Genomic DNA, 17,763 nt, shown 5'->3' with positions numbered 1-17,763 from the left:
TGTTTGCCACATTAAATTTCAAAGTAACTAATCAAGTTGACTTGTAAATATTTTTAATTTTAATATTAATTTTATGAACAAACCAGCTATACATAATACATTTTATGTAAGTTCAGATCTGTAAAGAGCACTAAAAATAAGTAAGAACTGCATATTTTTCTATTTCCCCCCAAATGCCTGTCTCCTCCTCCACCCCCCCCCCCAAAAAAAATACCAACAGAAAAGAACCAGGTTTTCTTCCATGGCTTCAAATGTTTTATCTCTATTCCAGGCTACCTAGAGCCCTGAACAAGAGCATTCCTGCTGGGGATATACTGCAACATTTTGTTACAATCCCCTACTTGTAAAAAATTATGAATAAGAGTTAATGTTAATAAATATTACTACTGCCTATCTATGCATATATAAAAATCTTTTTACCTCTTGTAAAATTTTTTGTGCATCTTCCTGAGTTTCAAATGTGATGAAACCATACCTAAGTAAAATAGCATAAATTATTTTTCTTAGCATATATTATATTTGCAAACTTTCCAAACAATAATTGCTGCGTGATCTAAGTAGTGAACCTCTGCTCTATTGTAACATAAAAAGAGGAGCATTTATTTGATGGAGAATAAAAAGAAAGAAATGCTTTGAGTGCAATTATATTAGTATAGTATAATACTGTTTATCAAATAAACCTTAAATTTTAAATTTATTCTCTGTGTTATTTTTATTATATCCTATACAAAACAAATTAGAATTGCAATGGCCTTTACTAGGAGGGCAAAACATTTTCAAAACAGCCTCAAATGTTGGAAGGGATGTCAAGAGACTGCCAAGCTCATTCAAATGTGTTTGTCATGTCCTCTGGTAGATATTTTCCCACGATATATAGTCTACAATTCACAAAAACATTGGATTTGATCTAGACAATCATATAATATACCCATTGAAATAAATAGGACTTCAAGTTAGTCATGACTTAATTCCCACTGATTTCAATGGATCTACTCTAAGCACAATTAAGTCTAGATCTAACGAATTATTTTATGCTCTCTAGTAGCAGTATTTATTATGTTCCTATACTTTCTAATAGCCAAAGGTCATTACAACTCATTGGAAAAGTTCAGCTGACTTCTCTATCAAGACTTGGTTTTTTTAATGGACAAGTTCACTCACCCAATGAAGGCTGTCAGTGGTCATTCAAATCCTAATATTTTTTATGCAATATGGTACCAATCATACAACCCAGCCCCAGTCCTTCCCTACTGGATCACTGTAAGAATTTGTTGACTTATGATAAAATAATCACAGCTTGAAGGTTTTGTGATTCTGTACTCTATACATCTTAAACTAAACTGGATGCATTTAATTGTTTTCTTTAAAACTCTTTGGCCTATGTTTAGCTCTTGTTCACTGTACAGCAACATTTTATATATACATTTTAGTATACTTTTGTTTATACTAAAGATGAAAATCTCTAATATGATTTGTAGTACTTGTTAGAAACAGATGAAGTTGCAATCTAGCCTAACAGCCCAAAAGACAAGGAACTCTATGGAATGCAGTTGGTTTAGCTTAAACAGAAAATGAAACAATTTTTTAAACTGGAAAATCCCCTTCCATGATAGCTTACACATGAACTCAAACTACATTTTTCTGTTTGAGGTATCAAAGTAAATAGTACCCAAGTCAGCAACATATTTTGCTGGAGGATCACTGTATTGTGAACTATTTTAGCTTGAACATTACAGATCTTGTTTTATGGTGCCTTCGTCTTTTTTTGTCTTAGCTGTTATGCCCCAAACAAGAAATAATAAAGTAAAAGTGGTATTAAAAGTGGACTGCTCAAAATAGCCTATTGCCTAACCCTAGTCTCACAGATGTTGGTTATCCACAACTCTGTTTACCTTTATAGATTGGCAACTGTCACATGGCACCGGCTAAGGGGGCAGATTTACCCAAGATATTATCAACTGCTTGTATGAAGGTTCTCTTGAGATTCTTCCCTTTAATATTAATAAAAACTACTTAAATCATTTATCTGCCAGAGCTTGGGCCAAAACTGGTTCTTACTGTGAAATTGCCAACCATAAAACACTATCGAAAGAACATCCAATATATCTGCCATTTCTATTACTCATATTTTATGTAGTTGTAAAGTACAGCTGATACTGTAGAGCACTAAGTAGGCTAGCAGCATGTTAATATAAAGGTTGGAGCCTGGGTAATTTTACTTAAGCCTTTGGAATGTAGATCTGGATTTCAATCCGGCTGCCAAAACTCTGAGTTGGCTACCCTGCATCTGACCTAAAACTAGCGTAAACCTGTTAAAAAAGGCTTCAAGGATGCTGAAGCTGGAACACATGACAGTACACAAAGTTCTACCGATCCTGTTCAGACGACATGCTAAATTTTGAGCTAAACTTTATGGCTTAGCATGTCATGTGACTTAGCGTGTCGTACGAACCATTCCTAACATTACGGCTTAATAACCACAGGTTAAACATGCTAACGATTTGCTGCAAAAGAGGTAGTGGCCTAACCATGGCTCTGTGTGGTGTTTGAACAGTTTTTTTCCAAAGCTTTTTTTGGGTTTCTTCTAAAAAATTGAAAAAAATGAAGAAAAAATGGATTATGGAATGATTTATTTTAGCATGATGAATAAAATGCTTAAAACAAGATGTTCATATATTTACTTCACCAAATGATTTCTAAAAACTATGTACGGTATCAGATTATTACAATTTCTGTACACCGAGGACAAGCAAGTCCTAGGTTGCAAACTGAGACTACAACTCTCAAAAACAAGAGCAAGATGCATTTCTGCATCTAGGGGGCACCACCATTGAAGCAGAGACCTTTCAGCGGCTTTCGATGCCATCGACCATGGTATCCTTCTGGATCGCCTGAGGGGTTTGGGAATCGGGGGCACTGTGCTCCAGTGGTTCCGGTCCTACCTCACAGGTAGATTCCAGATGATGATGCTTGGGGATAGTTGCTCCTCAAAAAAGGAACTGTTGTATGGAGTACCACAAGGTGCCATCCTATCCCCAATACTGTTTAACATCTACATGAAACCGCTGGGAGAGATCATCCAGAGGCATGGGGCGGGGTGCTATCAGTATGCTGATGACACCCAAATACATTTCTCTATGCCTTCAATAACACCGTCAGCTAAGGATAGTGTGTCTCCTCTGAATGAATGCTTGGAGGCAGTAATGGGCTGGATGAGGAAAAACAAACTGAAGCTGAATCCAGACAAAACAGAGGTGCTTGCTGTCAAGGGCTCTGACCTAGGTTTGGAGGTGTGTCAGCCAGTTCTGGATGGTGCTACACTCCCCCTGAAAGACTGTGTTCGCAGTTTGGGGGTGCTCCTGGATCCGTCGCTCCAAATGACAGCCCAGATGGATGCGACGGCCAGGAGTGCCTACTATCAGCTTCGGCTGATACGCCAGCTGCACGCCTTCTTAAGAGTCAGAAGACCTAAACACAGTAGTGCACGCGCTGGTAACCTCAAGGCTTGACTTCTGCAATGCGCTCTACATAGGGCTACCACTGTACCTAGTTCGGAAACTTCAACTAGTTCAAAATATGGCAGCCAGGTTGGTCACCGGTACATCTAGGGGTGAGCCTATTACCCCAACATTAAAATCACTCCACTGGCTGCCAATTAGTTTCTGGGCAAAGTACAAAGTGTTGGCCATTACCTGTAAAGCCCTAAATGGTTTGGGTCCAGGTTACCTGCGGGATCGCCTTCTCCCATATAGTCCGCCCCGCACACTCAGGTCCTCTGGGGTGAACTTACTTCAGTCAGCTAAAACTAGGCTGACATCAGTCTCCCAGAGAACCTTTTCTTCTGTCGCCCCCAGATTGTGGAATGGCCTGCCGGAGCAGATTCGTAAAATTAACTCTCTGTGTGATTTTAAGGCAGCTTTAAAGACTAGCCTTTTCCAGCAGGCCTATCCAGATCAATGTTAAATCATGAATTTTTAAGATGTATTGATTCCTGTTCTAATGTTGTTCCCCGCCTCGATCCAAAGGGAGAGGCGGGTAATAAATAAATAAATATATTATTATTATTATTAAAACTGATAGTGATAGCTATAGCTCAGAAAACGTGTCTGATTAAATTTCATGCATATCCACTGAATCTTGGTCCCCCCTTTTTCTCAGTTCTTTTTATGGGAATGGGTGCTTTATATCCGCTTGACACTGTGGAGGACTAGAGGAGACATAAATAATTTTCTTTGTTACTAATGGTGGTTTCTTCTGTTTGTTTTTTTAAATTGTTTTTTGCCTGTCCTCATAAACTGGCAAAACCAAAGAGGTTCCTTACAGTTCAGGTTTTCCTAACACATCAGGAGCTTGTAGCTCCATTTGTTACAAAAAAAAGTAAAGATTTAAAAAAGTAAATTCAATTTATAATAATTGTTTGAATTCACTGTACTTTTAATATACTAATTGTGATAATTTCATCCCAACCAATTTGTTCATCATTACATTTTATGTTCCTAAAGTATTGAAGTGACTTTCAATCTGTAAAAAGTGTTAATATTGCATTTTTTTTTCAATTTTTCCAAAAAATTTCCATTTCTTTCGGAAAAAAATGTGTTTTTCTTATGGCTTCAAAATTTCTGGAAATTTTACATTTCTATTCACACTTTCCAAAGCCTTTCCTGTGTGTTAAGAGTGTGGATGGGACGTTTTGATTGGATGAAGTGAGGTAGGAATGTATGTTAATGAACAGGCACCCTACCCTGTGCCTGTTTGCATTCTCTTCCCCTCCTTATTGTTTTATTATGATTTTATTAGAATGTAAGCCTATGCGGCAGGGTCTTGCTATTTACTGTTTTACTAAATAATAATAATAATAATAATAATGGATGATGAGAAACAGAGTGGGATGGTGGTGATCTTAAAGAGAGGAAGTCTTTCTAAGATCACCACCATTCCACATAGCTACACACACACACCAAGATTCTTGAGAAAGGAAAAAAGTTTTCCTCTCCTAATGTAGCGGATAGAATGCTGGATCTAGATTCAAATTCCCACTTGGCAATAATGAAGGATCTTGTGGCACCACCTTAAGACTATAATAGAGTTTGCTGGGTACCTAGCCACTAATCCTCAGACTAACCTACCTCACAGTGCTGCTGTAATAGAAGGGGGGACAACGTACTCAGCCCTGAGGTCTTTGGAGAAAGGGCAGCATTAAAATGTAATAAAATACTGTCTGTAATCAAACTTTACTTTAGCTGGAGATACCGTTTGCTAAAGAGATTATTCTAACTGTTCTTGTACAAACCATAGTTGTGAAGAGGTCATGCAGTTATTAAAGGAATATTTTGTGAAAGGTAACATAAAAAGGGCTATTCTCCTAAAACTATTTTTTACTGAATTAAAGGAGTTGAGAGCTTTCGTACTATATCCTCAAGTTTATAAATAAATATGCTTGTCAGCAAAAATATTGCCCAGGCTTCTTGCTCAAGAACTTGTTTCTTATTTGCCACTGGATTATTTTTCTTTGAGCTTTGACTTCAAACAAATGTAATTTTAATAAATATGTAATATACACAGACAGAAGAAACACGTTATGCTCTGCCAACTAAGTTTTAATGGAATCGCTTCAAGTCTTTGGTCTATATGCATGTCTGCAAGCATAAACTTCTGTAAGGCAGGAATGCAGTGGCTATGAGCCCGTCAGACTGAAACCTTGGTTCTCGCTAACGACCAACCATGGATGGCTCAATTCATGGTTAAAAATCAGGGCCTCATGGGAGCAGACAACCATGCTGCCTCCCAACTGCTTGCTGCTTCTGCTTTGTTTTCAAGAACTCTTGTGTTTTCGAGGAAGAAACAACGCTGAGCTTCAACCCAACAACAAAACATGGGTTAGAATTCTAGGTTATTTCTCCCTCAACAACCCAGCATTCCTGAGTTTTGTAAACTAGAAATAAAGCAGAAGCAGCACATGCTTGGGAGGCATCCAAACCAGGCCTGAATGACCCTAGACTTTGAGAACATGCATACTTTTCTTTTTGTTAATACACTATCTGGGAATTCACAGCCTGACAGAGCAATCCTATAGTCACAGTTCCAGGGGTGGGGGTTCCTGTCCAGGAACAGGTTTTCTGGGGCATGTTCATGGAATGAGGTTAGGATTCAGTGCAGTTGTGCTCCCCCTCCGTGATACCACATCTCCAACCATATTTTAGGGGATCTGTGGGTGGAACCAAGTTTGTAACTAAACTACCCATTCATATGATTCATTGTGACAAGTAAGAATTAGTTCTAGCATTTTTTTTTCAGGCTATCAAATATCTATGAACGTTTGAACGTTTGTAAAAAATATTTGCATAAATTAATTTGCAATACTGCAAGGCAACAGAAATCAGGAGTTCATTTCACAAGGCGGGATATATAAAATTCTACAAACTTTAAATGCGATATTTATATAAAATGCAAATAGAATGATGATCATACAACTGAGATATATAAGCAATAATATGTTAAAATATATAATATATAATAATATATTAAAATATACATTTCCTATAAAATGAATATTTTAAATACAGATATGAATGATATTGATTTTCAGTTAAGCAAAAAGCCATGTCTACTCAAAAGTCCAATCTGAGTTTAATAAAACTTACTCCCAGGTAAGTGTTTATAGGACAGTAGTCTCAGTGAGCTAACGATTATGTATTAAGAAAGTTTTCTTGCATATATTACACTAGTATAATTTCCATTTTGTGTATGCTTTATTCTACTAACCCCTTTGATACTCCAGCTCTGTCATTTACTATTTTTACTTCTTTTACGCAGCCATACTGGGAAAAAAACTTCCTTAGGTCATTCTCGTTAGTCTAGTAAAGTAAAAAAAGACAGTGATTACAACATATCATGTCAATAAATTTACTTAAATATAAGATTATCGTTTAAGTTTATTTCCTTCATTCGGTTATATCCAACAGTGTCATCTCACAAATGGAAGGAGTCCTTCCATTCACAGAAAAATCTTTTATCTAGTTGGGAACAAAAGAGGAAAGGGGATTTTTGTTAATTCTCCCCCTCCATCTGCATCCCCCACCACTCCAATGTCACCTTTCAAACTGTTTCTGAATGTCCCCCAAGCCTCTAGAGCAGATTTTCAGGTGAAGGGGGGAATCGGCAAAAAATGCCACCCCTTCTTTTCCATTACCAGATGCACCTACTGGATCAAACATCCTTTTGTGAATAGAAGGGCATAATTGGATTCAACCCATTATGGTTTTTAGTTTGTTTGTTTTTCTGTTACACTAAGCAATGAAATACCCTAACCATTGAAATAGCACCATTCTTCAGGAATCTTTCCACTAATAGAATCGTATCTGCAGCCTTTATTTTCATTTTGCCAGCATTCCTGACAATGTTATAGCAGTTATATACACTATAGTCTTGCTCAGGTTGAGACTTACAACCATGTAAATATGTGGATTAAATTCACTATTTTAAAACTTCCAGTGAAAGTGTGTTCATCTGACATAAACAACTTCATCTGCTTAGTGGACACTGCTCAGAGTCAGTTTCTAGGACCAACCATTCTGTCTGGTAAAAACACGACACCAGAGTGCCACACACAGAATTATGGTATCTAGAGGCAGATTCAAAGTCAAAGCCATACTGCTCTTCATCTTCAGACATGAACATTCTTCCACAGCTTACAAATAAGTACAATATTTCCTTCCTGAGCATGATTTCAGCTTCTTAAACTGAAGTTCCTTTGACAAACCTTGATATTTACCTGGCAATAGGAGGGTAAATAACATGGTCACCTGTAGTGAGTAGAAAATGTGTCCAGACAATCAGCCAGGAAAACCTTAACATTTGTTTTTAAGGCTACAAATCATTTAAAGCCACCCAAATTTGTGGGCAAGCAGGCTAGTTTGCAAACCAAACTGTGAGTGCAGTTTTGGTGGCCTCTTCTAAGCTGTGGAACTTCCTCCCAAGGGAGGCTAGGCTCACTCCCTCTCTGCTACCCTTCTGTTAGACTGTTTTATTCAAGATGGCTTTTAGCCTTTAAGTGAGTCTGTTGGGTCAGGTGCTCGTTCAGGGAAGCTGACACATGTCTATGGAGCCCTGCTAGCCAAGGGTGGCAGGTGTTTCTGCCGCTCTTGTGTCATGACTCTGTAGGCATGTGAAATAGTCAATGGAGCCCGCTACATGACACAATAAACGGTTGTGTCAATTCTGCACACTTGATTATTTGTGTTCGTAATTTGGGGAAAATAACCAACTGTGGTGTGGAAAAGGCTCACCAGATGACACATTAGTCAATTGTTGACTATTTAATTAACCATTGACTACCGTGTTGTCCAACTATCAGTCTCTGTTCTGTGACTCTGGCTGCGCTCAAGTGGCACATTAAACTTGATTTAGCGCAAAAGTAAAGAACCTCTTTCAGACCGAGGGCTGAATTATATTTCAGAGAAGCTATCAGGGGCCGCATACCAGCGGTGGTTAGGGCTGAAAGCAGGAGCTAAACCCCCCAAATACCAATGTATTTTAGCTTAAAGCTTTTACTGGCTGTAACTAAGCCTTAGGAGAGGCATTTCAATCTTTTAAAATGGGGAAAAACTGCACAAAAACTGGAGAACCACCAAATCATCAGTAGCTGGGGGAAGGCGCTTCCTAGCCTTGTCTGGCAAATCTGCTTCAGAGGGTCCTACATCTCTCCAGAGCTGATGGGGGGGGGGGCGTGTAGGGGGAACATACTGACCAGCAGATGCCATCCATTGGCAGGAGATGCCCAATGAATACAACAACCTATTTTCAATATTGTTATATCTGATACATACAAAATTGTTAAATATATACAACAAGGTATTTTTTTATTCTTTTATTCAGCTACCAATATTAGGGGAGAATACCTTAAAATCAATTCCTCCAACGAAGATGCGATTGGGAATGACTGTTCCAAATCTTGGGGCACTTGTGGGGTTATTTATAGGCACTGGTGACACAGTATTAGGAGACGGAGACAGAGAATCAGTTTGCATCTGATTTGTGGTTTGCTGTTTTAAGAGAACAAAAATCTGATTAGGACATATTTCCGACACAGATGTATTATGCATTCTCAAAAACAATATGAAATGTTAAAAAGACCAATCATAGCCATTTTTTTAATTTCTAAGGTATGGAAATTCCATTTGCTTGGAAGTAAGGTCCAGTGATTTTAACAGAACCTGCCCAAACCAATTGTTCCAACTCAGCAAACCATATATACTCCACACTATATATAGAATTCTTGCATGTGCCTCCTCCTTCACTTGGTGGTCCTAACTATGTCAGAAACCATGAAAAATTCATTCTGAGAGCATCAAGGAAAACATGGACATGCTCACTGCCCTCCAGGAGGCACAGAATGTTGAAGAAGAAAATAAAACCAGGGTGTACTGATCAAGCCCTTAAGAGTTTACGGTATTCTGGAAGGGAGCAGAGGAAAAACTTCTATTCCCTTTTCCATGTAATGGATACAGAGGTCGTGTGGGATAACAGCAGTCACCTTATTTATTTTTTATTTTTTTTAAATTTATCTGGATTGCCCCTATGTTTCTGGACTTGTCTTCCTCTGGCTCGTTCTTTCGCCTTCTTCTTGCTTCTAGGATTCAGATGTTTCAGGGACTGCTTGCTGAAGTTCACTCTGGTCAGATATAAGTTAGGAACCTAAAATATGTTATGCATAAATCAATTTGCTCATAAAATTAATCATGTTTGGTATATTACATTTTAAAAGTATAGTTTATTCAGACAATAACTACATATTTACAAACTGAGCCCTTTTAAAAAGTTTTCAAATATAATAATTTTATGAGCAAACCAAGTTATACATAATATAACTTTAGAAACATAAAGTCCGCTTTACGTTCCTAAAGCAACCTTCCTCCACTTGGTGCCCTACAGATGTTTTGGACTACAATGGTCATCATTCCTGACCACTGGCCATCCTGCCTGAGCCTGATAGGAGCTGAAGTCCAAATTATCTGGAGAGTACCAGTTTGAAGCCTATCCTAAAGGAACAAAGAAATTTTAGATCTGTAAAGAGTGCTAAAAAAACCCTATTGCTTATCCACCCCCCCCCCAAATTGTTTTTCTATGGAAAAAAATCCATCTCCCCCAAAACAGCTTCAACTTTTTGGAAATTTTACTTTTTTAAATTGGTTTGATTCCTCCAACCAACTTGTCCACCTCCCCAAGCTCAATAAACTAAGAACCATGCATAAAATTAGACAAGAGCTATATCAATCATTTCATCAGTCTGTATGCAATGCTGAGTCTAAGTCGGAGCAAATCCTAGAGATTTTGTCAGCAAAATGTTTAGCAAACCAACCACAACAGGCTCCACATGGTTCCGCCTCACCATCTTGGGGGGCAGAATATAGTACCTGAAATAACTCTGCAGCACAACATTGTGCTCCTGCAACAGAGGCAAAAAATAAAGACTTCACTACCATGGAATACCTGTGTTCAATTGGATTTGGCCCATGTTTTTCTTCAACATCACTCTTGTCATCCATCCATACACCTCACTGCCCTAAGCTCTTCAGAAAACCAAGGAACTTGGGCTCTGAATCTTGGAAAAGGACTCTTGTGAGTGACTGTGTTGTAGCTCTATCCCCCATCAGTCATTATTTTGGAATGCAATGATTGTGAAAATGCCAGGAGCTGACAGTGGGTCAACACAACAGGAAGCACAAGCGGGTTTTGACTCTTTTTCCATGACGTGATTGGTGAACAAGTATATTCATATTGTTTAAAACTCTACTGACTCAAGTCTGTTCATGTTCCTTAGAAAACTATGCCTGGTTATTTATAATCCATTCATAGAGATGGCACTAAATAAGATAAGTGAAGTAAGGTCAAATGAATAAGAACCAGAGTGCACTTGTGAGAGGCCAGATTAGAAATGAGAGTTAATTGATTGGGACACTAAATATGTGTAAATAAATAAATACAATTCCATGAAACTTTTTAGAAATGCGAACAGCAGCCATGGGGTCCCCTGATCAGGTTCATGACTTTGGAGGGTGGAAGGGAAGCTCCCACTTCTGTAATGAAAACTTCCCTCCAAATGCAAATAACAGCCTGGAGGGGTAGTTTACTCTGGAAAAGAAAATCCACCCCCTACACTTCCGAACCTGGTCTGTTGGGAGGGGAGAAGGCTGAAATTGAAGTAAAATTTTATTGTACCTGCTTTTAAATGTTTCCAAACATAGATCTCTTCTCAACAATAAAAAAATCGCAGATTTTTCCCTTCCCTTCTGCTCTAATCTGAAGGCCCATGAGAGTGAACATGTGCTAACATCTATTATTGCCAAGTACCATCAATAAGAACAACTATTTAATCTCAGTGCTCCTACTATCTAGCTTATAAATTTTAAGCTTCAATTTATTCTCCAAAAAAATACCACAGTCTTGTCATAATTGGATTACCCATAATATAGTGTACCTAGACATGCACAGGAAGCGTTAGCATAGCATAGTGTGCTATGAGCAACAGAACCACGACAAGGTCCTTCCTGAGTCTGTTGGAAAATTTTTTGGGAGAGATACTAAAACTTATTAAAATGAAATTTAAGAGAACAACTCTTTACCCTTTCTTTTCGCGTATTAATAAGAAAATGGAATAACTTTTTTTGTGTTAAGAGGCATTATTCCACATTTTAAAATCAAATGTAGCTTTTGAAAAATGACTGTGGCTCTTTTTGGTATTATTAGCTGGAAACTTTTTAATGGAACAATTCTGACAATATTTTTTCTGGAATATTTTCTTGTTTCAGAAAGCACAGTATTAAACAGCCAATCAGTTAAGCGCACAGACCTTGTCAAAGTAACTGGATACAAGAGAAACTCAGAGTATGTTTCAACAGGACAAAAAGGGCCTGACATGACATAATAGGAGAATTCATGTTGTTTCTTCTATTGTTACTCAACAAGGATATATTTTACCTTATGCAATATGTGCATATTAGTGATTAAGAGAAAAACCTTAATATTTCCGGTTTCAGGATTGATGATTTGAATACTCATAATTCTGTATCTCTCAGCATGATTTCTGAATGTAATGTAAAACAAATACCATTCATTCCATAATGGAAATTCTAGACCCTACTATCTTATCCTATACATTACTTAATTGTATTTTAGCCACAAGACCTAACATTTAAAAAATGCAATGGGAATGCACGCATTACTCTCATATCTTTACTCTCTGCTTAATAGCAATCATTAGAAGTCCAAATTAAATCCCTAGGAAACAAACACTTCTCTGAATACAAATAGCCTTTCTCTGCCCTTCTTCCCATGTTCTCTGAAATTACCTTCTCTTTCTAGCATTCCTCCTTCATTCCCTCTGCTTAAGCCAGGCATGGGGAACCTGCGGCCCTCCAAATGTTGTTTGACTACAACTTCCATCATCCATGATCACTATCCATGCTGGCTGGACTGATGGACCTTGGAGTCAGTTTTACCACCTCTGGTTTAAAGCAGCAAACAAAACTATAATATTAGCAATATTTGGAAGTGATCAGATGTTTTTATTTTATATGCATATATTATATCTTGTACTGTTTCACCTTGTCTGCAATACTAAGAATGTAGATATGTCTATGGGGATTGTTTTGCTCTTACTGCCAGAGACAAACTGCTGTTTAGTTGGAACAGCAGTGAATCTGTTTAGCTGTTGAAACTGCTGTTGCAAAAATTTTAATCTCCTCCAGCTTCTTTGGATTGTGAGCTTGTTATGTTCAGAGAAAAGCTCTTTAGAGATGAGATAATCAGAAATTTCCTGATGATACTCCAACAAGTATAACGAATGCAAACTCTACATATTCATTAGACAATACATAAGCTATCTTCAACAAATTCCTCACAGTTCAAACAAGACAAGAATACCATAACTGTGTAAGATTATTCCTAACATTAACAATTTCTCCTGTTATGTCATCAACTAAATATTTCTCAAATATCCTTTGTAACACTGTGATTTTAAAAAGCCCATGAAGTTGTTATCCAACCCAACTACTTAGTTCACCATTTTTTTTGTTCCAAACATCTACATCTAGGTTAATCTTAAAGTGTCATAGGAACTTGAGAAATTATTTAGTATTTTGTTTTATTCTACCAACAAGTTGGTTCAAAAAAGGATCTAAACCTAGGCTTGTATCCAATGTTAATCCTACTTATAGTAGACCCACTGAAATGAATGGAAGTTAAATTAGATTAACATTGAATACAATCCCTAATGGGCTCAACCATTCTACATTGCTGTTATGGTACTGTACAACCATGCCTTTTGTAGGACCAAATTCTGTCAAAAGGAGCTCATGAGGTTTCATAATCACTAAGCTTCAATCTTCTCTTCAGGATACCACATCAAAACGTAGAGGGATATTATTAAAAAATCTTTCAAGAACGAATGTTATTAATTTCTATCTAGACACAACAGAAAATAATATTACTTGCATTTCAAATTATTATAATGTGCTTTACGTGAGTTTTCCCTTGAAGTTAATCTAGAAACTTCATTTGGTTCACAATGCTACAGCCTAGATATAAAATTGTAGTGGATAACAATTACGGATTATAATTATCACTTAAAGTTCTAAAAAACAGGTACATGTAATTTGATTTTTGTATCTGTTCATTAGTGTTATTACTGCTGTTAGATTAATTTTTAATGTAATATGTCCTGAAAACAATAGATTACACAGTTGTTCCAGCACATGCTGGCTTCTTGTCTGTAAGATTGAATATACATATTGACCTGGTTCGGATGCTGAAAACAAGAGCAAGTGAACATACTGGCTCCCGACTGACCACTGCCACTGAGTTAAAGAATAAACAGGTTACAAGTCTGGGTTGTTCTTCTGTAACAACCTCCAATTCCAGGTTCGGACATCACAATAACCCTCAGTAAGGCCTGGCTCTTTCTGTATAAACCTGCATGGGTATTACGATCCTTCTGCAAGTCCCTGCATCGTCTGAGGTGAGGCATGTGTTTACCACCCAGGACAGTGACTTTTCTGTTGTGGCACTCCAACTCTGGCACTATCTCCCCAGGGATGCTTGTCTTGTGCCATCACTGTTACTTTTTTGGAGCCAGGTGAATTATTATTTTTAATTCACTGAAATTTTTCAGGATGTTTAATATATTATTATGATTCTGCAATACTATATAAGTATATATTAAATTCTGTGTCTTATTTTGTGTCCCCCCTCTCCCAACGCTTTTGTCAATTGCTTTGGGAGGATATATATCTGAAAAGCAGTAAATAAGATTAAAACATGATTCAAAGTACAAAACAAGAATTAAAATGAATTGGGGCACAGTTCAGTCAAAGTTGCCTAACTGGAAGCCTTTCACATCCTTCCCTCCCTCCTGCAACACTCTGCACCCCTAAAATCTTCCAGAGCATGTTTAGACAGAAATAAGTCCTACAACTTCCAGCATTCCTTAGCTAGCCATTCTGGCTGGGAAATTCTGAAACCTGTCAAACTTATTTCTGTCTAAACATGCATAGAATTGTGCCCTAAATTAAAGTCCTCCCCTGCCCCCCAAGAGCATATACTAAAGCAAGTGTTTAATAATTGGGACTTAGCAGCAGCATGCCTTTTGTTTTATGGAAATGGGTGATTATATTTTTTCTAACTACTTTCCAAACTTTTGAGACCAGATTATTCCTTTTTCAAAAGTAAAAAACAGAACTATTTGATATCAACTCTTGCCTTAAAACTGATATAAATGTAAAAATTCAGTAAGGAGAGAAAGAAGTGGTTTAGGATATAGGATACATTCATACTATCCTGGCATGTTTTCATAGAAAGGGAAATAGTACTTTCGAATTTTGTTCATCTGTGTTTAGAACATGAAATGTGCCTTACTTACAACTCATATTTGATTTTAAAAGGCTCTCCCATTTTAATTACATTAACAATATTCATACAATATCTGAAGAGAGGCTAAAATGTGCTTCTAATGACATGTTTGAAAGCACTCCTGCATGCTAGACTGACAAGAACTTGACTTTTTACTTAGTGTTAATAAATCAACCAACTATTTTGTGCCCCGCTCCGTTTTACACACAGATCACAAATGCAGGGTCCATCCTCTGTGCCACATATAAATGCTGGGAGCTGTCCTTTTCATTTACTCAGGGTGCAACCCTATGCGTGCTAAGACAGAAAAACTGGCTGGGTAATGCTAGAAATTGTCCTTTCCAATTACTCTGGGCGCAATCCTATGCATGTTTAGACAGAAAAAACTCCCAGCATGCTGGCTGGGCAATCCTGGGAATTGTAGGGCTTCCCCCCACCCCATCTAAACATGCGTAGAACTGTGCCCTAAATAAACGGAAAGGACATATTTTAAGTACCCTAACGATTTTGGGACTGCAAAATCATTAGTACATGCAGCCTTCCTGACACTCAAATGGAAAATATCCCTGACCACCACTTTGGGAAGGTTCACCAGGGCGAAGTGAAGGACTTTAACAACAACAAAAAACAGCTACAGAACGACGTCAAAAGGCGTTTGTAGGACCCCAAACTGTACATTAGGGGGAAAGAAAAGAGGGGAGACACTTTGTCACCCCACTTATACAAGAAGCGAGGAAAGGTAGCAGCTCACAGATGTCGGGCTTTGCCCCAACCGCCCTTTCCCGCCGTTAAGGGGGGCGCGCGCCAAGAAGCGCCGCTTCACCTGACTCGACTCGCAAACACCCTTCTGAGGGGAAGAGGCAGCTCGTGCAAAAATGGCGGAGAGGAGAGGTTAGAATGGAAGTGGAGAGAGGGGGAGGGGGAGCGTCTCTCGCGAGGGATCTAAAAGGAACAAGAGCGTTACTCGTCCCTCGCCGGTTTTGGCGGGAAAGCGTCGTCGAGGCCACAGGGTTTGCTTCTGAAGAGATTTAACGCCTCTTCGCATCCTCCCCCCCCCGCCCCCACGAAGGCACAATAAAGTGACCCATAAAATTCGGCCGGCTACTTTCTCACCAGCAGCCCCTGGTTAATTAAATTGTGTTTCTCAGGCCTAGGGTCGCGGTCCCCTCAGGAGCCCCCCGTGGGCCAATCATCGCTCTCGGGACTGCCCTTTGCGCTCCGTACTAACCGAAGAGTCGGGCTCCATCTCTCTCCTCACAAACGCGCTGCGGCCCTCAAGCACTCGGAGGCACGTTTCGCGCACGCAGCGGACGCGCCCTTATTCCCAGAAGTCGCTACAAACGAAGCGGGCGGGCGCGGCAAACTCTCACTCAGTACACGTGGAGTGGCCGCTGCTTGGCAAAGAGGTGGGGCTGAGAGCAAAGCGAGGGGAAAGGGCTTCTGGTTGTGTTTGGGTGTAGTAGCCGGAAGTCTGAAAGAGAGTCGGGCGGTAAAATAAATGCCCCTCCTATCTCTTCCCGTGAGGTATAAACATTTCGACCTCTGGAGAGTCTAGTTCTCCAACACTTGTTGCCACGTGGCTCTAGACAAACAGAGCAATGTCTTTGAAGATTAGCATTTTAGCATATTATTACATCCTTTACCTCAGGCACAAACCCTTCATTTATAGTCATAGAGCTTCGGCTATTGGGCAGTATAAAAATGTAATAAATAAAAATAAATAAATGTGCTCAGAACTATAGAAAAACCCAGATTTAAAAGTATATAATCCTATATGCAGACCCTATGAGTTTCAAGCTGCTCACATTCTGCACTACAAATGCTATCACCTAATTCCTGGCCATAGCTCAAAGGAGCATCCGTTTCCTAAAACACAAGAGCCTTGGAACAGTACAGATATACTTTAATTGCTACTTGCCTCCATATTACTTTATATCTTTATATATTCCCCACTCAGGAATCTCCACACACCCATCCTCTCCTGTAAGGCTATTCTATTTTGTGAAGAGTTCCACTGGATAGGTAATCATTTCTTCCAACCATGGGCCCTGCACAAATGTGGCCACCAGTTTTATAGAGGATTTCTAAGTTTTAATTCAAACATTCTGGTATCCTAAGAACTCAGTGTCTCTAAGCCCACTCAGAAGTTGCAAAGCCTTTAGGGTGACCATATGACAAAGAGGACAGGGCTCCTGTATCTTTAACAGTTGCACAGAAAAGGGAATTTCAGCAGGTGTCTGCTGAACCTGGTGGGTTCAGCACCAGGTTGAACCCACCAGGAACCTGGTGAAATTCCCTCTTCATTACAACAGTTAAAGGTGCAGAAGCTATACTAGAGTGACCAGATTTAAAAGAGGGCAGGGCACCTGCAGCTTTAACTGGTGTGATGAAGAGGAAATTTCACCAGGTTCCCCATATATACAAATGACACCTGCTGAAATTTCCTTTTCGATACAACTGTTAAAGATACAGGAGCCTTGTCCTCCTTTTCATATGGTCACCTTAGCAAAGTTATGTATGTTTGGACAGAAAAAAGTCTTTCAACTCCCAGGGTTCCCCAGCCAGCATACTGGGAGTAGTAGTAGGGGTTTCCCCCCCTGTCTTCTCTCTAAACATGCATTGAATTACACCATTAATTTGAAACTTGGGACAATTAAAAATAAATAATTATTGTAGCACAAGCTTTTGCTCTTCATGACATCCTGACCCATGCTTTACAAAAACCTTAATTACTGAAAATATACATGCACAATCGTGAAAATAGACGCACACATGTTTTTCTGGCTTTATATCCTCTGTTCTATCAACTGATTAGACTGGTAAGTTCTGTCTGGACTAGTAAATGCTGGCCAGTTGATA

At 38.7% G+C, this 17,763-nt stretch overlaps 1 protein-coding gene across 1 annotated transcript in view; it reads right to left on the bottom strand.

Annotated features, from left to right (window-relative positions):
- BOLL (boule homolog, RNA binding protein) overlaps positions 1-16,150 on the bottom strand; it is a 33,176-nt gene extending 17,026 nt beyond the window's left edge. The window contains exons 1-4 of the mRNA XM_063118573.1: positions 16,133-16,150; positions 8,898-9,041; positions 6,763-6,854; positions 421-475 (exon numbers count right to left, since the gene is read on the bottom strand). Coding sequence (XP_062974643.1) covers positions 421-475; positions 6,763-6,854; positions 8,898-9,041; positions 16,133-16,150 — 309 coding nt within the window. The remainder of the gene's footprint in view (positions 1-420; positions 476-6,762; positions 6,855-8,897; positions 9,042-16,132) is intronic.
- Between the last annotated feature and the right edge of the window lie 1,613 nt (positions 16,151-17,763).

The sequence above is a fragment of the Elgaria multicarinata genome, chromosome 2 (genome assembly GCF_023053635.1).
Source record: "Elgaria multicarinata webbii isolate HBS135686 ecotype San Diego chromosome 2, rElgMul1.1.pri, whole genome shotgun sequence".
Taxonomy (NCBI): domain Eukaryota; kingdom Metazoa; phylum Chordata; class Lepidosauria; order Squamata; family Anguidae; genus Elgaria; species Elgaria multicarinata.
The sequence above is the reverse complement of the archived record's forward strand: the minus strand, read 5'-3'. Positions and strand labels throughout refer to the sequence as shown.